The 22,711-nt window shown below is 36.6% G+C and overlaps 1 protein-coding gene across 1 annotated transcript in view; it reads left to right on the top strand.

Moving 5' to 3' along the window:
• LOC126470248 (uncharacterized) overlaps positions 1-22,711 on the top strand; it is a 213,733-nt gene that overhangs the window by 37,645 nt on the left and 153,377 nt on the right. Inside the window, exons 3-7 of the mRNA XM_050097959.1 lie at positions 4,161-4,562; positions 4,639-5,322; positions 5,401-5,474; positions 6,378-6,468; positions 12,015-12,172. Coding sequence (XP_049953916.1) covers positions 4,161-4,562; positions 4,639-5,322; positions 5,401-5,474; positions 6,378-6,468; positions 12,015-12,172 — 1,409 coding nt within the window. The remainder of the gene's footprint in view (positions 1-4,160; positions 4,563-4,638; positions 5,323-5,400; positions 5,475-6,377; positions 6,469-12,014; positions 12,173-22,711) is intronic.

Raw genomic sequence — 22,711 nt, 5'->3', positions numbered from 1 at the left:
GACTACTGTTAGTAACTTTAACAAATGATGACAAAAGTTTTGTGAAGTACTACTAAAATGAGGTTGATCTACTTTTTTTTTAAAATGATTGCAGAGGAACAAAGCCCCACCTAAACAGCCATTGATCAGCATGTGTGAGAAAATATTTTGTAGGATTAATGTCTAGATAAGATCTAATTGTAATCCATCACATTGTTTATGTATGGCAGTAACTGCCTGGCACTTGGATGTCATAAGACTTGTATGTGTGATCTTGTACATTAAAGTCTTCTTAAAAATGGGTCTATAGATAAGATTGATCAATAGTGGTATAAGTAAACGCTGTTTTCCGAAATATAATCTTGGCAGAAGTAATGTCATATTTCAAACAATTTCTTGTGACTATGGAGCTACACCTGAAGAAAACTAATTCATCCTAACATGTCTGTGAATAGGTCATAGAATTTTGATGAACAGATGTGTAAAATTTCAGTTTACCCGCTTATCTCCCCTCTATTTTTGCAAATGATGAATCTAATATGGTACAAATTTTAAGATTGTGTGAGATGTTACCTGGTTCTTAAATTTTAGTGAGGTGCTTTTAATGTGTTGTTTACTGCATCCAGTGACACCATTGGCAGAGGATGACATGATGGTTGGTCGGTACCTTTGAACCTGCCAGGGCCTGTGGATGAATTTAAGATTTTTACATTTTAATGTGTTGTTAGGTTGACTGGCCCACCCAGCTTCTTTTTCTTCTTGTAAGTCATCATCTAGCCAACTTTATTGAGTTATCATCTAGCCAACTTTATTGAGTTATTATTTTATCTGTCATTTAATCTATCCATTTTTCAGTGCAGAAACCATGTTCACTGTTTCACAATTGGAATGCTAGAATATTATTTGTTGGGTGAATGTGAGTCAATATGAGTAAAAATGAGAGCAGTTTTTACAGAATTTGTATCTTAAACTTTATAAGTTTTAGATGTTTTATCTCCATTAGCCCCTGTAATGCTTGTGGTAGACTGGGAACTGCAGCCTCACTTAGACTAGGACAAATAGCCCAGACACAGCACTTTTAAATGAAACTCAGCATTTACCTGTGGTCAATACAGCTCTACTAAATACACTGTTTGATCAGTATTGCTGGAATAATGTTGATACACCCATGTGGCAGCCACTCACAAGCATAAACAAACAAGAACTGCCCGAGAGGAGAGGAGCAGTGTGGGAAATGAGCCCGGCCTCCTCCGCCCAGGGCCAGCAGCAGACATAAGTGATTTTTGCTTTTGTGAAAGCAGAACTGACATGGTCACCGGGATCACTAATACCTTCTAGTGTTGAGAGTTGTACTAGAATCCCATAATGGACCAGGGTTAGTCTCATCACTTCTTTTAAAATCAGGAAAGAAAACAGCAAGCAGCATACAACCCAAAAACAAACTGGAGTACAACATTTAGTAACAGCTGCTACCCAACTGCTTGCTGAACTTGGCAGTGGGATAAACATGGTAGCTCAGGCGGATATGCTACTGATGTGTTACCCAGCCATATTTCAAAATATCCCTGAACCTAACACTGTGAAAGCAGTGCAGAGTAGTGGGCATACAGACACAACACTAGAAGCTCAAAATGTTCACTTTTATAATAGAGCTGAGTACCTGAGGCACCAAGAAAGTGTGTTGACTTGATGTGGGGATGTGACTACACTGACAAATTGAAATTTATATGCCATATCTTTGATAAATATGGATTATATATTTTAATAGATAATTTTTTTAGTTTATAAAAACAATGCTGAAACTTATTTCAGAGGTGTTTGTAAATGTAGTTTTTTTGGAGGATTAACTTACCTGGGTGTTTAAAGGTACATTTGTGGTGGGGAGGTTGAGGTAAAACAACTAGCACATCTAGTAGAAGAAACAATTTGCTGACTCATTTAGCTAACAGGATCTGCCAGATGTCAGTCATTTCATGTGAAGACCAAAGAAACACTTCCAAGGCATCATCACTTAACACAGTCTCTAGTCTTGGTAATGGCCACAGTTTGGTGAGGAAGAGAGTGCACAAGTTTCTTCAGATGAAGCCACTCATTGATCCTTTTATTCTATAGACTTGTCAATGTGGGAACATAGATTGCAATGTGTCACCTGTTATTAAAAATAATCCCAGACATTTTCTGTAGGATTTGTCTTGGGTGATGTAGAAGGCCAGTCAAGGAAAAGAAAGTTCGCCCAATACTGGATCAGTTCAAGAAATATCCAAAGTAATGTATTGTAATTTTCAGCTGTAATGTAGACTATTTCATTATTGCATAACTTTTGTTTTATGAAATCTCAATTCCATTTGGAAGGAAGCTTCTGTTACACGAGTTTCTAATTTTTATTGTAAATACCTTGGAAGGTATTGCAACTTCTTACAATACCCATAAGATTAGGACTCTGCTGAACTTGCAGTAGAAAGCTTGTCTTTCATGGGTAAATGCTCTTCCAAACATAGCTATTGATGCACTCTTCACATCCTGCCTTACTTTCAATTAGCCAGTACTTCTCTCCCACTTTCCAAACTCCACAGCATTTCTCACCAGCTCAGGTGGCACAGTGGTTAAGACACAGGACTTGCATTCAGGTAGACAGTGGTACACAGCTGTGTGCTGCCATCTTCATTTAGATTTTCCATGGGATGGTTGCTTGGAAAAGGACACTAGGAATTTCCTTCCCTCATTTGAGCTTGTGCTGTTTTGAATAACTTCATCTTTGATAAGGCACTCCCACCACTTTTGTGATTGTCCTTTCGTTGACAGATGTTTTTTGTGTAAATTTTCAGTGTGTGTTTTGCTATATTATAAGCTAAGAGGAATAGATTTTGCTTTAATGGACCATCATATCTCTCAGAATGTAAACTCATTTACTATCAACAGTAACAAAGTTAACTTCTATAAACAGTTCCACTGAGAAATGAATCTGAGATGAAATAGTTGTAATAGCAGTCTTTCAGCAATTTTTAAAATTCCACTTCAGTTCTGTGGGGTGTAAAAGATGTCTTTCTGGTTTCCTCATAGTCAGGGCAGCATGCTGGTATGAATGAAACATGATCAGTCCCCCTCCCCCCGATACACATATATCACAAGAAAGAAAATTTTCAGGTGAGTTTAAATAATACAGCTGTGATTCAACAGAGTGAATGGTGCAGAGTATTGCCAAGTGATAATGTGGTTAGTAGTTTATGGAAATACCATCTGTCCTGTACTCCCTTTTTTATTTTCTGCATTATAGCACATTATTCTATTAGCTATGCCAATGGGGAACATTTTTATACAGTTAATGTCAGAAATTTGGTCTGTACTGCATTCACTGTGATTTGCATTTTCTGTTTCACTGTTTAAACTAATGCAGTTGCCAAGTAAATGTGATTACCATAATTTTTATAGTATTTAGTTGTTGTGATTGTAGTGTATCTTTGTCTCATTGCATATTTCAGACTTTAATAGGGACTACAGAGGCAGTTTGGAGTAGAAGGGGCATACAGTTGTATTTGGAACTGACATTGCCATTACTTGGTACTTGTGTATGAAACCTTGCATAACGTAAATATACTAAGCACAGGTGATTAAAAATGTATGCTGCTTCAAGAAATATTTATATTAAATTATGAAAAAGTCCAAAAATTTAGAAAAAATGAAGGGGCAACTCTAGTTCTTTCTGGTAGGGGTCATAGATTTGTGAATAAGCAAATCTATTCCATGCGGCTAATTTAGGTATAGAATTTTTGGTTCTATCCACCTCCATAGCTGAGTGGTCAGTGCTGTCTGACTGTCATGCAGAGAACCTGGAGTCAGTTCCTGGTACTATCAGAGGAAATGGGATACATTCAGCTTCGTGATGCCAGTTAAGGAGCTACTTGTGTTGACCCCTCTACTCTGAATATCACATGCAAATGACACTTTATGCTGAGGATGATGTGGCAGCTGGTCTGTATCACATGGTCCTCAGGCTAAGAACACAGTGTGTGTAAAATTGTAAAAAAATTATGCTTCACGGTTTGCCAGGTATTATTGACTAAAAATCGATCTAACAGTACCACTAACTAGTGTGTGTGTGTGTGTGTGTGTGTGTGTGTGTGTGTGTGTGTGTGTGTGTAAATAAATGTTTTTGTTCATTTATTTTTTTCTTTTTTCCGTAGGAGAAGATCAAAATGAATTGATTGATTTTAATACTACTTATTCAGATTCAGGAAGAGCACCAGGAAGTATTTCCATGAAACCTTTGCTACCTGCTCCTCTCATGTCATTTGGGATTTGTGACTATGGTGCGAATCCATTTGACCAATTAATGGACTTAACAAATAAGAACTTAAGCAGCAAGGATGACCCTTTTGAGATGGTGTTTGAAAAAGCCTCTGGGAACATCCAACCAGTAACAAAGAATATGGAAGACATCTATTCTAAGATAACTCCATCAAAGTGTGAGAATATTAGTGTGCTTTCATCTCAGCTAGACATCACCAATATGCAGTCAGTTAAGAATTATTTGAATGTAAGTGATGACATCTATAAGTTTGATAGATCTGGAGGATTGTTAACAGGTAAGAGCTAAATTTTCAAATGAACAGATCAGTCCTTGTACAATCTCACATCATTCACACAATAATTTTCTTTCAGGAACAAGAGAAGAAAAAGTAGTAAATACTGCAAAACTGCTCGATTTACCAAGTCCTGTTTTTGCTCGAGCTGTCAATGAGACTGTACAGTGTGTAGAAGAAAACAAAACCAGCTTTACTGATTTCAAGCACAACAGCCACAATGAACACGATGAAAGTTCTGGTTCCAGCAGTCAGAAAACAAATGATGTCGTAGTGCATAGTGAAATAAGTGTTGGTGCTCCTGTCAGAAGTAGACGATATAGTACATCAGATATAAAAGTCAAAGCAGTCATTGCTGAACGTGTGAAAAAATGTATTCAGAAAGCCTTAAATGACTCGAGGGAACTTTTTAAAAGTGGCAGTGTAACAGATTTGAGGTGCTCTGAACCTAAAACAGAACTAGTTGGACACCGTCGCTCATACTCTTTTTCAAGTGTGCAAAAGTTAAGAGTACAGAGTCCAGACAGTGGAGTTATGCAAAGAAGTGTGATGGAGATTCAAAGTAATTCACCATGGCTGAGGAGCAGTACGTCATCTGGTGATATCCTTAATACAGGATTTCAAAATAGTCGCAAGAGTGGCAGTTCCAGGATTTCAAGGTCATTTGATGATCTATATGCAGATATAAACAGTCTAGATGCAAAAATAAGTTGGAAAACGCCAAGTACATGGAAATTAAAGGGATTCCTCATTGGGAAATGTGGTAAGTTATTATAACTATATACTTTTATTTTTCCATTCTTTGTCAGATTAACGTTAATATAATTCTCCTGCATACAAGGAACTGCAACTACATGTGGCGTGCAACCTGAGCGCCTGGGACACAGTCTTGGAGAAGATGGATTTGAAGTAAAGGTATGTATCCCTTTACTTTGATAACTTTGGATGATTTTTATCTTTAAAATTTCCTTGTTGCTGAAACTTTTTACACCAAGTGTTTACAATAAAAAGTATTCATAGTATGTTATGGCATTCGAGGTAACTGAACTTAATCAGTGGCTTAGTTGGCAAGTTCTGTCACTTATCATCTTTTTCCCCTATGGCAGTGACCTTTATGATATGACAATGTTGTGCCATAGTTTGGAGTTCACGTTAAGCTTTATGTCTCTTTATAACTAGCTACGTCAATTCAAAGGTAAGAGGAAGGCAATGGCATACTGCCTCCATGCCTAGTAAAGCACCATGGTAGTCAAACCACCTATCAGAGTGACAATTACCTTTCTTTAATATAATTTTATTGGAATGAGTCAGTAATTTCGATTTTATGCTGCTGTAATGAAGTACAATAATACAGAAATAGTGGGCACTTATCAGTTTATGACTAAAGTATTCTAAAAAATTAAAATAGATGGGAGCCTAGAAAGTTACTGTCATTAACTTTCAGAGGTAGGGCACCAGTGTACTTTCATTGCCTACAGTACAATTGTGTACATTCTTTTTCTAATGAAAGAGATAAGAATATTATTAGATACATTTTAATTTATGCTAGCCCTGAATTGTGTTTGAAACTTTTAGTAAAATGTAGCTATAATGGGAAGAAGCCAGATACTACATAATTTAAATTCTAAGTGCAAACACCTGAATATTTGGGAGCATTCTTACGATACTTGCTTGCTGAATACCAATCCAGTTGAGTCTTTCTTCATGCACTTGCTTTTAGTGTAATGTTACTTTTAAAGTGTACAATCTTCTCTGTATTTATGTTGTATTGTTTCGTTATGAAGGCTGCTAAGAGAATTTTTGTAATTTTTTTTTTAGACTGAAGCTGATAATAAGTCAGTTTTCCTGGATGCACGATCCCTATCATATGTATGCGAAAAAGCTGCAGAAGGCACTTCACCAACTAATGGTAAGACTTATTCATATAAGAATGGATGAAATAAAGAAGCACAAAAAGCCCCTTCCCCCCTCTTTCCCCTCCCATGTAACTGAACGATGTCGCAATTAAGCAACTTAGTATGAAATGACTTTAATGTGTCTGATATTTTTTCAGATAGTACTTAATTATCAGTTTTGCTCCTGGAAGCAAGTTCCACAGCTACACTTAGTTTTTCTTTGTTTGCCACTAGTTTTGAGGGTAATCTCATGTAAGTGTTCCTGTATAAACTTAAAACACACAGAGTGGGCAAATTAAATGAAAACAGTGTTGTACTGTTGTGTATAACCTAATAAGACATTAACCCCTACAGAACACAAAATGTAGTTTAGATTACAAATAGCTATATAATCTGCTAAGCAAATAATTATACTTGGACACAGAAATAAAACAGGCGTGATGAACTTGAAAACAGTAAAACTGTAGAAATAACAATTGTACAGTCTAAATAAAATGCATAGTTGACATTAGTTCTTCAGAGCACAGGTTCTCTTAGACATTTGTTTGATACAACTGTAAAGCTGGATGGCATCTTATACCCAACCATAACATAAGTTATTAGACGGCATAGTATTGTTTCATATGTCATGCACACCAGATGGGATAAATTTATTGTGGCTGGCTCTCCCAAGAATCTCAATAATTCTGACGAAATGTCATCCAATTCAGGGGACTTGTTTTCACTTAGGTCTTTCAGTATTCTGTCAAATTCCGTCTTGCAGTATCATATATCCTATCTCTATCTTCATCTAGTTCTTACCTCTCAGTAATATTGCCTTAGAGTTCATCTCCTTTGCATAGCTCCTCTGTATACTCCTGCCACTTTTCAGCTTTCCCTCGTTTGCGTAGTTCTGGTTATCCATAAGAGCTCATGATATTAATACAGTTGCTTCTCTTTTTTTCCAAAGGCCTCTTTAATTCTCCTCTCGGTGGTATCTATCTTTCCCTTACTTATACGTGCTTCTACAACCTTGGATTTGTCCTCCAGCCATTCCTATTTAGCCATTTTGCACTTTTGTCGGTCTCATTTTTTGGACGTCTGTATTCCTTTTGCTCTGCTTCATTTGCTGCATTTTTATGTTATGTCCTTTCATTAATGAAATGAAATCTGTCCTGTAATATCTGAGGATTTGGTCTTTTCACCTATTTGATTCTCTGCTGCCTTAACTATTTCATTTTTCAAAGCTACCTATTTGTTGTCTTCTTCTGTATTTCTGTCCCTTGTTGCTGTGAATCTTTGTTTAATGTTCCCTTTCAAATCTACAACCACCTTTGGTTCTTTCAACTTACCCAGGTCTCAACTCCTTTATTGCCTACAATTTGGCATTTTTTCCAGTTTATAGTTCATAACCATAAATTATGGTCAGACTCCAGATCTACCCCTGGAAATGTCTTACAGTTTGAAATCTGCTTGCGAAACACCTGTCTTACCATTATATAATCATCCTGAAGTCTTCTACTGTCTCCAGGTCTCTTCCATGTCTATAAGCCTCTTTCATGACTCTTAAAGCAAGTATTAGTGATGACTAAATTAAACTTTGCACAAAATTGTAACAGGCGGTTTCCTCTTTCATTCCTTTCCACGGCCCTTTTTTTCATATTTTTTTCCTTCTTGTCCTTTTCCTACTGTTGAACCTGTCTCCCATCAAAAATAAATTTTTTTCTCCCTTAACTATCTGAATAATTTCTTTTACCTCATCAATCATCATGCATTTTTTCAATGTCTTCATCTGTGGAGCTAGTTGACGTATAAACTTGTACTAGTGTGGAGCGTATTGGCTTAATGTCTATCGTGGCCACAATAGTATGTTCACTATGTTGTTCGTAGTAGCTTATCGTGGCCACAATAATATGTTCACTATGTTGTTCATAGTAGCTTACTCACATTCCTATTTATTTCTTCATTAGTAGACCAACTCCTGCATTACCCCAATTTTATTTTGTATTTATAACCCTGCACTCACATGCAGTTCTGTTCTACCTACCACTGGACTTCACTAATCTCCATTATGTCTAACTCCAACCTATTGCTTTCCCTTTTCAAATTTTCTAATCCACCTTGCTACTATTCATTTAATTTATCATTTTATTTGGTATCATATAGGGGTGCACTTACAATTTTTAACCCTCGCTTGATACTGAACTTGTTCATACATACAGCTTTAGTTTAAATTTCAGTGGATTTGATCTTCTTGATTGCAACAGATATGCCACCTCCATTATCCAGTAGTATATCCTTTCAATATACAATTAGACGTACCCCAGAAATCACACTGCTATCTGTGTAGAATTGTAGCCATTTTTCTGTAACTGGTATTATGTGAGCTAAAATGCTTTTTAAGAGTGCATCAAACCCTGTGTCTTTAATGTGGGTGCTTCAACAATTGATAACTAGAATTCTGAGGGTCTCATCTGTGGGTAGCAACTCTTTGGATATTGCACTAATACTTAAATAATACTGTAATAATAATGATAACAATAAAGTTTTTTTATCACAGCTGTATTAACCCCCTAACTTAATGATCTTTTAAAAATTTATGTTCAAAAAAAGTATTTTTTTATTAATGAAGAACATTCTATAATGAATGACATTACATATAGACATATAAAGACATTTCATAAAGCTCAAAATAATGAGTTAAACATTTTTGAAGATCACCAGTAATAAAATCCTGAGTATAATCGTGCACCAGACTTTGATGAAAATACCCTGAAACTTGATGTCATTTTTTAGCCTGTGTAGCAGTAGGTCTAACCACGTATTTCACAATGGTTTCTTGTGAACATAAATCTTTGAGGAGGTGGCTGGAGCACAGTAGATGTATTTATCTTACGCCATTGATGAGTGTCTTTTCTGGCGACTCCTCAGAGCATTTAGAGGTGAAGGCTGAGTTAAAACAAAGACTGAAAAATCCGCTGTCTGACAGAGATTTGATCTCGTGACCTCTTGATTTCACATGCTCTAAGGCTAGACCGCCAAGCCCAACATTTATGTATATTTTTAATCTATAGGTTTTGATGAGTAAATTTGTATCAAAATATGTGACATATATGGCCTTTTTTATCAGATTGGCTTAGAAGTTTAAATTATTTACAATGCCAGGGACAACAGTCCTTAGTATTTGACATAAATTTCAACTCTATACCTCTACCTGTTTCTGAGAAAAAGGGCTCCTAACAGTCAGACTGACACAGATGGACAACAGAGATCTTTTGAGGATTACGTTTTTACTGACTGAGGTGTGAAACCCTAAAAAAGGAAAAATGACCTTGCATGCAGCCTACAAACAGGCAAGTACTAGGGTAACTGCTTGTGACATGTTCAAGGGGATCCTACAGCCTAGGATGTAACAGTCTAGTTTGTCACAATACTTAAAAAGTCTCTTGTTGAATCCTTCCATTTGACTCATAACTAGGGGGGCCAAAATCACTTCGTGAGAGTGGTACAGATTGTTAGCATTGTTGAAACTGCATTAACAAGGGTAATCTTCTCTTCCGAAATGATCAAAGTGCAAACTTGTCATTCATATGATGCCTACTGTTCAATCTAATGTGCACCATACTCTGCAACTGGTGGCAACCTGTTCCCCCAGTGGCTTCCAAACAGATTCTTAGTCACTTAAAAGGAGGCATCCAAGCATACACATTGAATGGACAAGGTTATCCTTCCTACGTAATATTGCCATTTCCCTAAGGGATATAGGTATTAACTTTACATTAGAACTGTTGATAGTAAAGAAAGCACCTACTCTCCTGTATTTTCTTTCCCCAATATTGGACATAGTAGGCTTTTCTACAAGTGTCACACTAACTCGGTTTCAGTGGGAGACTGCACGTCAAACTTGTTTGTATGGGAGAGTTCTTCATTGTTTGTACCTCCCGTGTACAGTGTCAGTAGATAAACCACTGACTCTCCTCTTACAGTCAAGTCAAGTAGTAGTGATAGATCCTGTATTTACTCATAAGTTCATATAATGTACAAATTTGCAACACCTTCCTATAGCTTGACAACCATCAACTAATCCTGTACCAGAATGCAGTGTTTGAATTGGGACTGCTTTGTGGCTCTTGCGATATTGTTCCGATTAGCAAAAAAATAAATTTAAATTTCAAGATCTGTTACACCACAAGCTTCAAAAGTTTTCTATAAGAATTGGTGTAAAAACACCCAGGAGTGGTATTAGGTAGGATCACCTTGTCCCTTCAATGAGTGTGCTTGGATGCCTCGTTTTAAGTGACTAAGAATCTGTTTGGCAGCCACTTTGGGAACAGGTTGCCACCAGTTGCAGAGTATGGTGCACATTAGATTGAATAAAATTTAGTAATTCACTGAAGACAATCAAAAATTTGTCTCTTGAACTTCTATTGAAGCTATGCTCACTAACAGACTGGTATAGTATTCTCTAAAATATCATATTTTCAGCAAATACATTCAATACACATGCTGATGAAGGGGAAAACTAAATGAAACGTGATATGATAGTTGTAATGTGTATAGAACATAATATAATGCTATGACAACTGTTTGACATGTTTTTATGACACAATCACAATCATAATCTTTAATGTACTACTTGGAACACACCTCTCAAGGAGCAGTAAAAGTGGAAGTATTACACAAATTAGGTAAGTCCCTATACAGCAAATAAAGGGAAACAATTTTCCGACCAAGTCATTGCTGCGCAACACTCAGAAATTGTCAATAATTCTCAAAACTATACCTTTCACTACATAGATATCCATTGCATCTACCAAAATTTGTAGAAAGTATGAAAGTGATTTATAAATGACATCGCATGAATTTTGAGTGAGTGGTGAAAAATGACAAACAGAACGTTCATTTTTTATGTGAAATATTAGTATCTAGAATTTAAAAATGAATTTGAGACACATTGTCCTGGTTGTACAAGAAGCAAAAAACTTTGTCAGTTTATGAATGTCTGAAATGCGTGGATTTTGTGCTTAGTTGATTTAACAAGCTGAACACCATGGATTCCATTAATCCCAATAAAAACAACAAAAGTTGTGGAGCATTAACAAAACAAGTCTTCTGCTTGAAGCAGAGTGCAATAGATGCATAAAAATGTTGCATGATTATTCTCTCCATTCATCTGGTTATTAGTTCAAGATGGATGTCCCCATACTAAGTGATCAACTGCATGCTTAATCACCTTTCATCATGGAAGTAGTGTTCCAGATCAAGGTGAAATTTGTTTTTTTTTCACTAACTGAAATCCATCTAAATTTTGATGTGTTCTCTTTGTCACACTACTGTTTTGAGGAGCATAAGTTTTCATTGTGCAGATTTTCACACAGCTGAAATTTACATAGGTGTATCAGAAGATCTTCCTGCCATAGTCTTTGTGTCCTTCCCTGGTGCCAGCTAAATAATTCTGTGAAATGTTTTGGATCTGGATTGCAAAATGCAGCTTTTCATGTATTAGTGAGTGTAGAAACAACTACCCTCAAGTCTCAAATAGTATTTATATAAAATCTGTTGTGGTCTCTCTTTTTTCCAGAACCAAACACAGGTTCAATTAATGATATAGAACCTCCATGGGAGGAGCAGCATAATTATGAAGATGTAACGTTCTACGAACATGATAATGCAGGACAGGAACAAAAAGAATGTTTAGATGTTCCAGTATGTTTGAGATTGAAATCAGATGATTCAAAGGTAAGAAAATGTTGGGTCATTAAAATGTGTTATGCCTGACTAAACAGTGTTAGACTGATAGTTATGTAAAAAGTGAAAAATCATTGTAATATGTCTGCCAGAATTTGCTTACTTATTGCTGAGGTGTGCTTACAGTTGAAGTTATTTATTTTATTTGTTTGTTTATTTATTATATGGCAGACTTGTACCGATAATTTAAATACAAGCTATATTCATTATTATTATTATTATTATTATTATTATTATTATTATTATTATCTTCACTTTCTCAGACGTTAAGTCTGGTTAAAAATGGAGTGACGCGGACCTTGATCAAGCGTCACTTCCTTTTAACTGTACGGTATGTGTTATATTGCATTTAGGAACTTTCGGGTAATTGAACATGTATCAATAATTACGGATTTCTGTAGCTGTATATATATATGTTTGGATGTAGCTGGTATTGCATTGATGTACTGGTGGATATTGTGTGGTATGACTCCCGTAGTTGATACTATAATTGGTATGATGTCAACTTTATCCTGATGCCACGTGTCTTCGACTTCCTCAGCCAGTTGGATGTATTTTTCAATTTTTTCTCCTGTTTTCTTTTGTATATTTGTTGTATTGGGTATGGATATTTCGATTAGTTGTGTTAATTTCTTCTTTTTATTGGTGAGTATGATGTCAGGTTTGTTATGTGGCGTTGTTTTATCTGTTATAATGGTTCTGTTCCAGTATAATTTGTATTCATCATTCTCCAGTACATTTTGTGGTGTATACTTGTATGTAGGAATGTGTTGTTTTAAAAGTTTATGTTGTAAGGCAAGCTGTTGATGTATTATTTTTGCGACATTGTCATGTCTTCTGGGGTATTCTGTATTTGCTAGTATTGTACATCTGCTTGTGATGTGATCTACTGTTTCTATTTGTTGTTTACAAAGTCTGCATTTATCCGTTGTGGTATTGGGATCTTTAATAATATGCTTGCTGTAATACCTGGTGTTCATTGTTTGATCCTGTATTGCAATCATGAATCCTTCTGTCTCACTGTATATATTGCCTTTTCTTAGCCATGTGTTGGATGCGTCTTGATCGATGTGTGGCTGTGTTAGATGATACGGGTGCTTGCCATGTAGTGTTTTCTTTTTCCAATTTACTTTCTTCATGTCTGTTGATGTTATGTGATCTAAAGGGTTGTAGAAGTGGTTATGAAATTGCAGTGGTGTAGCCAATGTATTTATATGAGTGATTGCCTTGTGTATTTTGCTAGTTTCTGCTCGTTCTAGAAAGAATTTTCTTAAATTGTCTACCTGTCCATAATGTAGGTTTTTTTATGTCGATAAATCCCCTTCCTCCTTCCTTTCTGCTTAATGTGAATCTTTCTGTTGCTGAATGTATGTGATGTATTCTATATTTGTGGCATTGTGATCGTGTAAGTGTATTGAGTGCTTCTAGGTCTGTGTTACTCCATTTCACTACTCCAAATGAGTAGGTCAATATTGGTATGGCATAGGTATTTATAGCTTTTGTCTTGTTTCTTGCTGTCAATTCTGTTTTCAGTATTTTTGTTAGTCTTTGTCTATATTTTTCTTTTAGTTCTTCTTTGATATTTGTATTATCTATTCCTATTTTTTGTCTGTATCCTAGATATTTATAGGCGTCCGTTTTTTCCATCGCTTCTATGCAGTCGCTGTGGTTATCCAATATGTAATCTTCTTGTTTAGTATGTTTTCCCTTGACTATGCTATTTTTCTTACATTTGTCTGTTCCAAAAGCCATACTTATATCATTGCTGAATCCTTCTGTTATCTTTAGTAATTGGTTGAGTTGTTGATTTGTTGCTACCAGTAGTTTTAGATCATCCATGTATAGCAAATGTGTGATTTTGTGTGGGTATGTTCCAGTAATATTGTATCCATAATTTGTATTATTTAGCATGTTGGATAGTGGGTTTAGAGCAAGGCAGAACCAGAAAGGACTTAATGAGTCTCCTTGGTATATTCCACGCTTAATCTGTATTGGCTGTGATGTGATATTATTTGAATTTGTTTGGATATTAAGTGTGGTTTTCCAATTTTTAATTACTATGTTTAGGAACTGTATCAATTTAGGATCTACTTTGTATATTTCCAATATTTGTAGTAACCATGAGTGGGGTACACTATCAAAAGCTTTTTGGTAATCAATGTATGCGTAGTGTAGCGACCTTTGTTTAGTTTTAGCTTGATATGTCACCTCTGCATCTATTATCAGTTGCTCTTTACATCCTCGTGCTCCTTTGCAACAGCCTTTTTGTTCTTCATTTATAATTTTGTTCTGTGTTGTATGTGTCATTAATTTCTGTTTAATGACTGAAGTTAATATTTTGTATATTGTTGGTAGGCATGTTATGGGGCGATATTTAGCTGGGTTTGCTGTGTCTGCTTGATCTTTAGGTTTCAGATATGTTATTCCGTGTGTAAGTGTATCAGGGAATGTGTATGGGTCTGCAATGTAACTGTTAAATAATTTAGTTAGATGTGAATGTGTTGAGGTGAACTTCTTTAGCCAGAAATTTGCTATTTTATCTTTTCCAGGGGCTTTCCAATTGTGAGTAGAATTAATTGCTTGGGTGACTTCATGTTGCAAAATTATCACTTCAGGCATTTGTGGTACCATCTTGTATGTGTCTGTTTCTGCTTGTATCCACCGTGCATGCCTGTTATGTTGTACCGGGTTTGACCATATGTTGCTGCAGAAGTGTTCCATGTCTGTTATGTTTGGTGGATTGTTTATTTTAATGTGTGTGTTATCTATTGTCTGGTAAAATTTCTTTTGGTTTGTGTTGAATGTTTGGTTTTGTTTCCTTCTATTTTCACTTTTTTTGTATCTTCTGAGTCGTTTGGCTAATGCTTGTAATTTCTGCTTCTTTTCGTCTAATTGCTCTGTCGCTTCTTGTTGTGAGATTTTACCTAACTTTTTTCGTTTTTTTTCCGAGATTTCATTTCTTATAAATTGTGTTAGCTGTCCGATGTCTTTTCTCAGTTTTTCTATTTTGATCTGTAGCCTGTGTTGCCATGCTGGTTTTGTGGGTTTCTTCTGTGTGTTGGTTGGTTCTGATCTCTGCCTAGTGTGTATATTTAGTGTAGTGAGTGCTCCTATATAAACCAGTAGTTGTAACTCTTCCATAGTTGTGTTTTCATTTATTTTGTTGTGTATGATTGTGTTGATAGTTTTTATTGTTGTTTCGACTTGTGGGTTATTTGGTGGTCTACGCAAGAATGGTCTAATGTCTGTATTTGTGTCTTTGTATTCTATATATGTTAGCTGAAATTTTTCTTCTATATCTAACATCTGTGTCACTTTGTGTTCTATTTGTGCTTGTTCTGGTGGCTGTCTTAAGATTTCGTTTTCCTCTGATTGTTTAATTGGTGCATGTTGTTCTTTGTTTGTTTGCTCTGGGATGTTTGAGTCCATTACTGTATTTTCTTCTTCTTCTGATTGCACATTATTTTGTTCCAGTATTTGTTGTACTTGTTGTTTGATGTTTTCTAATTCTGACTGGGGTATCCTGTTATTTTTGATTATTACACGGATCTGATCAGCTAATCGTTGTTCTGTTAAAAATTTTAATTCTGGGTATCTGGTAATAAATGTTGTGTATGCTTGTGATCTGTATCCAGTTGTGTTGGTTCCTAGGTTTGTTGCTTGGTAATAACAGAACATGAGGTGTCGATTAACTTCATCTGACCATCTCATCCTCTGTCTTTGTTTTCCTTCTAGGGTGGTTGCAGGAAGCATATCCTGCAAAACACCTCTATTTGGATTTAAATCATTTTCCAGTTGGCTAGCAGTGTCGTTACCATTGTGGGCGGGCATAGAGTTCAAGCGTCGTCCCCGACCATGACGGCGCTTGTCCGAGGCTTCTTTAGTTCTGTCCTGAACCAACTAATCACACTAAAAAGAGGGGTTAGCCCTATTAGTGGTTTGTTCTTTTCGTCGCCTTTTACGACTGGCAGAACATACCGGAGGCCGATTCTTTTCCCGGGCCTCCACGGGGTTTATTATTATTATTATTATTATTATTATTATTATTATTATTCATTTTTGCCTCCAGGACAGTGATTAACTTGAAAGTTACATGATTATTCATTTTTTATTGTTTCCTTCTTCTTTTTCTCTTCCCAAACATCTTCATTCTTTGGCTATGTTCCTGTTTTCTTTGCTCTGTCCATATTTGGTCTGTTCCCTTCTTACTTCAAATTTCGTGTTCATAATTTTGTTTCTGAATTTGTCTCTTGCATTTATCATTTTAGTACTGATCTGTGCTTGTTTTAGGTCTTCTTCTATTTTTTTAAACCAATTGGTTTTTTTTGATCGAACTATTTACTATACCAAAAATCCCCTTTGTGAGTCTGTTTCTCATTCTCCATATGTGTCCGTAGAATGTTAGTCAGCATTTTTTGATAAGGCTGGTGAGCCTGTCTGTGTGTTCATATAATTCTTTTCATAGTCTCTTCATCCATATACAATCTGTGTATTGCTCAAAAAAATTTTCTGAGAATTTTACATTCTGTTTTTTCTGTCTATGTAATGCCTGATGCTCCTATTGAGCTCGTTTCTGATGCGTTGAGTGCTTTTGGTAGTAAAGCTGAACTGTAGTGGCCGAATTTAGCCTGTCTTGAAATATTTCTTTTATTGTCATGTGTCCATGTCAGTTTTTATGCTTCCTGAAGTTTTTCTGTTCTTTGCATGTTGGGTACCTTGTTTGATCCTTCTATTTGTGTATATTCCCCAAGATTTTTGAATTTTTAACATTTCTGTATTTTGTGTACAGGTCTTGGTGGTTGTTGTTCTTTCATTCTTTGTATTGTGTCTTCTCATACGATATCTGTAGACATGTTTTCACAGAGACTTCATGTTAGTATTCCAGTGCTTCTTGTCTATTGTTGCTGAGTATTGCAAGATCATCTGCAAATGTCAGGCATTTTATGATCATCTTGTTTGCACACGTTCTTCCTAACTGAATTTCTTTCACTTTTTCTTCCCATTGTTTGATAATTTTGTCCAAGACAGTGTTGAATAAAAGTGGTGAGAGACCATCTCCTTGTCTGACCCATGTATGTGTCTCAAATGGGTCTAAGATTTCTCCCATAAATTTTATTTTGGATATGGTGTTCACAAGTGTATGTTATGCAAGTGTCCCAGTTTTCATGTCTATTCCATATTCTTCTAATGTGTCAAAGAGAATCTGCCTATCTATGGAGTCGTAGGCCTTCTTAAAGTCCACGAATATGACTACAGTCTTGTTCATCTGCCTGATCTTCAGGCGCATTCAGATTCCAAATTTGTTTGATACAGTATCTTCTTTACCTGAAGCCTGCTTGGTATTCACCTATCTTTGTATTAGCTTGTGGTTCTAGTCTGTTGAGTAATGCCTTGAAGAGAATTTTGTAGGTGACTGATCAGACACGTCTGTAGTTATTAGGGTCTGTCTTGCGACCATTTTTGTGGAGTGGTGAATCAACACACATTCCTGTGGAATTTTCTCTGTATTCCATATATTTTCTTCATGATGAGTTGGTCTCAGAGTTTCCAGAACTCAGAAATAGTACTGTCTTCTCCTGGGGCTCTGTTTATATAATCTCTTCTACCTCTATTATTGAATGTGACCTTGAATTTGGGTTTGGTACTGTTTTCGTGAAGAGTAATTTTTCTTTAGGCTTCTCGCAATTGAGGAATTTATCAAAATAATTTTTAAGAATGTTGCAGTATTCTTTAGTATTTGTTTCCAGAGATTCATCTGTTCTTTTGAAGCAAATATTTGGAGGCTGATAATCCTTTATATTTTCCCTGAAAATTCTGTAGAAATTTCTTGGGTTGTTCCACTTTAATTCTTCCTCAATTTCATTTAGTCTCTTTTTGTCGTATGTCCTTTTCCCTCTTCTAATACCTTTCACGGATTGTTTCTGGACTTTGTGGGAATCTTGCCATATCTCTTTTTCTCTGTTTCTGCTAAACTTCTTCCAGGCCTCTATTCTATGTTCAGTGGCCTGATCACAAATTGTGTTTCACCATCTGTGTTTTTGTTTCCTAGGAGGTTGACTTCGTCAGGTCTGTTCAATTTTCTGTTTAACTTTAATTAATTTCTTCAATAATTTTGTCTTTGTTTATCTTCAAGTATTCTCGGTTCAGCCTTATAATTTTTTCCTGTGTTTTTCTTGGGGTTGGTCTAGTTTTCACTTGTAACAAGTGATGGTCAGACTTGGAAGTATCCTTTGCATGGTCTCATAATCAGAATTTGCCTTTTATTTTTGCTTGTGGTGGCTATGTGATCTGTTCGAAATTCTCCCCATATGTTTTTGGGCATTTTGGTTCTTGAAATAATGTTTATGTAATTTTTAAGCTAAAATTTTGACAGTAATGTATGAGATGTTCCCCACTCTTGTTGGTGCATTTGTGTGCTGTGTATGGCCCTGTGATTCGCTTATACTTCTCCTCCTTGCCTAGTTGTGCATTGGAGTCTGGTAATACAATTTTAACATGTCTTTCTGGTATTTTGTTATTTCTTCCATGTCTTTCCAAAAGTCAGACTTCTTGTGGTTTCTTTCTGTTGTGATCATTTATTGGTGCATGTGTGTTGGTGATCACATATCTTTTGTTTCCTGATTTGAAGGTTACTGTAGAGATTCTTTCTGACACTGAATTGAAATCTAGGATGTTGTCTATGATTGATTTGTGAACTGCAAATCCTGTGCCAAACATTGTCAGTGTTCCTCATCTGACAGCAGGTTTTTGTACATATATCCTGTAGTTTTCTGTATTGAATTGGTTTTCATCTGTGAAATGCATCTCTTGTATTTGCGAGGATTTTGGTGTGAAAATTTTTCAGAACATCCATAACCTGTTGGAATTTGATTGTATTGTTGTTCGTACTGAGCATGCCTATATAGCATTTGCGAAGAGGTTTTAAGAAGCTCCAATTCTTCTCCTTCTCATTATGTTCCTGGTCCCCCAGAATCCAATGACCAGGAAAGTTTAGTGTATTTACTGGGACCTGGGATAGTGGATATTTTTCTTGTTGTTTCATAGTCGTCATTATCATCATCATAAAGTCAGGTTTATTTCCAGTACAATGCCAACTGATAAGAAATGCACTATTACAGCTAACACACTACTACTTCCCATCGCCATATCAGTTTCTACTTTTTTTTTGTTTAGTCGAGACAGAAACAAATACATTAAAATGTATTACCATTAAAAGCAAATTAAATAATTGTCAAGCTACAGTACTGTTGACCAGAATCTTGCAACTTCAGTTGTGGTTGGAGTTGCAAACAGATCACCTTGTTTTGTGCAAGATGCAGGGCACAGTTGATACTCCAGTATTTGCTTGCTTCCACTCTGAATGAAATGACACAGACTACCATAAGTGAGTACACCTGTCATTACTGTTGGCCTACAACCTGTTTATCTTCAATCTGTCACTGGTAACAACTGTAACTAATTTAAATAGATTATAAACAGTAATAACACCAGTTCTTGTCTGCCACATTTCACAAGACATACCATAAACTGCCCCCTCTCCCACCCCCCACCTACCTTGTCATGTGAGCACACCCTGCTGGTTCCTTGGTCACAGCAGAGGGTGTGGAAGCTGCCACTTCCATTGTCTGCTGGGTCCCTGATTGCAGGGGATGATTCCCCTGCTTAGAGGGATCATCTTTGTTATTGGTGAGGAGTGCAGCCATATGCTGGTGCATGTCATTGCGATTTAGAATTTCATGGGTGGTGAGATACTGGCCCCCAGTTCCTCTTCCACTGTGGTAGTGCAGTTACATATACTCATGGTGGGTTGTTTGCTATTTGCCTGTTTCAGATGTTGACGTCAACTGTCATTATTGCATTACTTGTTGACCTTTCGTCACTTACCGTTTTTACTCGAATCTAAGCCGCACTCGAATCTAAGCCGCACCTGAAAAATGAGACTCGAAATCAAGGAAAAAAATTTTTCCCAAATCTAAGCCGCACCTGAAATTTGAGACTCGAAAATCAAGGGGAGAGAAAAGTTTTAGGTCGCACCTCCAAATCGAAACAAAGTTCGCCTAGTTGCAATATGAGACAATTTAGGTCGAATGAATGACGATACAGCTGCAGTAGTTTGGTTAGAGTCGTAAGCTTAGCAGTTACGGTTTACCAGGTAGCCATTGCTACGCGTCACACACTCCGTCCGTATTTATACGGATATCCTTCCTTTTTCACGTGCTTCGTCTGGTTTGAATTGATTGCTTATTTTTCTTTGATCTGATAAGTGCCGTTCTCTTTGTTATAGGTGTTTACGTCACTCTAAGCTGAAAATGCATTACTGTACTGTGTCATTCATTGTTTGTCGCATTCTGATAGTGCGTGTTTACGGCCTGTCGCCGCTCGCGGCATGGCTTGCTTTTGTGCGCGCTACCGCCGCTTACAAATAAAAAATAGAGAGGAGTCGTCTCATTAGCGAAACATTTGTTGTTACTTACACTACTTCTTTCTTTGATAATGATCAACAAGAACCATTAGCGAAACATTTGTTGTTACTTACACTACTTCTTTCTTTGATAATGATCAACAAGAACCAAATAATAGACTGCGTATGATAGATGATGTTCTGAACGAAATTTTAGCGAAAATTTTTCTCCGTTTGAAAATCTTTGCAGGTGACTCTTTAGTACATTACATTCTGCACAGAAATTAGTCATCTTAGATTTAAAAATCTAGTCAGTTGCTGTGCTTCATTTCTGACTGTATCACTATCAGGCATAAGAATAATACGAATATAAACATGACATGATATGTATATTCTTCCGCGTTTGCTGTTGTCTCACTCTAGTTTCGTAGTTTATTAGGCAGACAGGATTTAAATGAGATAGTAGCAAACACGAAACAATACATGGCAAAATGTTTATATTCGTATTAATCTTATGGCGAAGAGAATACTACATGTGATTCACAATTCATAAAAGCTCCTATTAGCAACCATCTCTTCTCACAGGTAGGAAAAAATTCAGAACGTAGAGTTGGCCATATTGACAAACATCCCAAACAGTCTTGCCAGTCGGATTTTCGTAGTACATTGAAATGCTGCTACATTCGAAGATCAACAATACAGAATTTGTATTTACTTCGTTGGATAATGTACCAAAACGCAGTGGTCGAAATTCTGGGCGGAGGAAAAAGGCTCGTCTTCCACTTTTTTTTATTTATTTACTGACGCAGGGATTTTGGTACCAGTATTTATCTTTGTGCCTACAAAGCATGCCTGTGTGGCGCTACATATATTCGACGGCAGAAGTTAGTTGTGGCGGCACCCACCAACATTTTTTCAGAACTCCCGCTTGCTTTGCACTCGATTCTAAGCCACAGGCGGTTTTTTGGATTACAAAAACCGGAAAAAAAGTGCGGCTTAGATTCGAGTAAATACGGTACCACCTGTAGTTCAGTGGATGGGGCAGGGGAATAACATAAGTTCTTCAGTGCTAATTCAGCTGCTGCCAATCTATATCAACAGTTTTGGCACACAACAGGGAGTATGTTTTGGTGTGCCTTCCTCGCCACAGGCACATTTGGAGGTTTGTCTATGCCCAGTTCTGTGCCAGTAGGTGTTGTAAGGCCCATGACCTGTCAAGAACTGTCAGGTCTCTTGTGGGATCCAGGTGTCTCATACCCATTCTCTTTTATGTGGAGTCTAGGTATCATCCCATAATGTCTGGTTCTGATTCAGAATTTGCTCATTGCTTGTGGCTCATGTTTCTATTAAATTCCATATTTCATGATTATTTTTCTTTCTTCAGCCAATACATTACAGCTTTTTTTTTCTTATGTGGAGACTGAGAGGAAATATCACAGGTATGACCTGGAACACCTCAACTGACACAATATCAATAGCTCCTAATAACCGAAGGAGTATTACACATTGTGCTGGCCGTGTTGAATACAGTGCTAGTGTTGTGAGCAGAAGTCCGTGCACTCAAGCATTCGGAGTAGAGATAGTTATGATCCATGATCAGTTATTAATGTTTGCATCGGTAGTTTAAATATAATCACTAGCTGGGCTACTAATTCTGTTTTTATGTACTTGCACCTCCTGTTTATTTCTTCAGTATGGACTTTCTCTTTATGGACCTGTTGCTTCATTTCATGTTCATGTCCTTGATCTTTACAGGTACAATATACAATTTAACTCCTTGGCACAACTGATGTAATTCTTGAAGGGCTGTTCCACATGTTTATTCCAGTTTACTTGTGGAACTCCCCTTCACAACACTCAGCAAATCATCTGCCTATGCCACACTCCTGTGAGCATGTCATTATTCTGCAGCTTTCCTAGTACCATTTATGGATCCCTGTGACCAGCTTTAAAAAATTTTTGTAAGCATCTCTCCTGGTCACAACAGAGTTCCCTCTGTTTTGATAATATGGGGTGATTCGATGATGGTGGTGGTGATGAACACTTTCAGGACTGATGGAGAAAGGTCAGTGAATCAATTTAAGGTAACAGACCCTGGTCCAGAAGTGACAGTCAAAAATTATAAGCAG

Source organism: Schistocerca serialis, chromosome 3, assembly GCF_023864345.2.
Source record: "Schistocerca serialis cubense isolate TAMUIC-IGC-003099 chromosome 3, iqSchSeri2.2, whole genome shotgun sequence".
Lineage (NCBI taxonomy): Eukaryota > Metazoa > Arthropoda > Insecta > Orthoptera > Acrididae > Schistocerca > Schistocerca serialis.
This window is presented reverse-complemented; position numbering and strand designations above follow the sequence as displayed.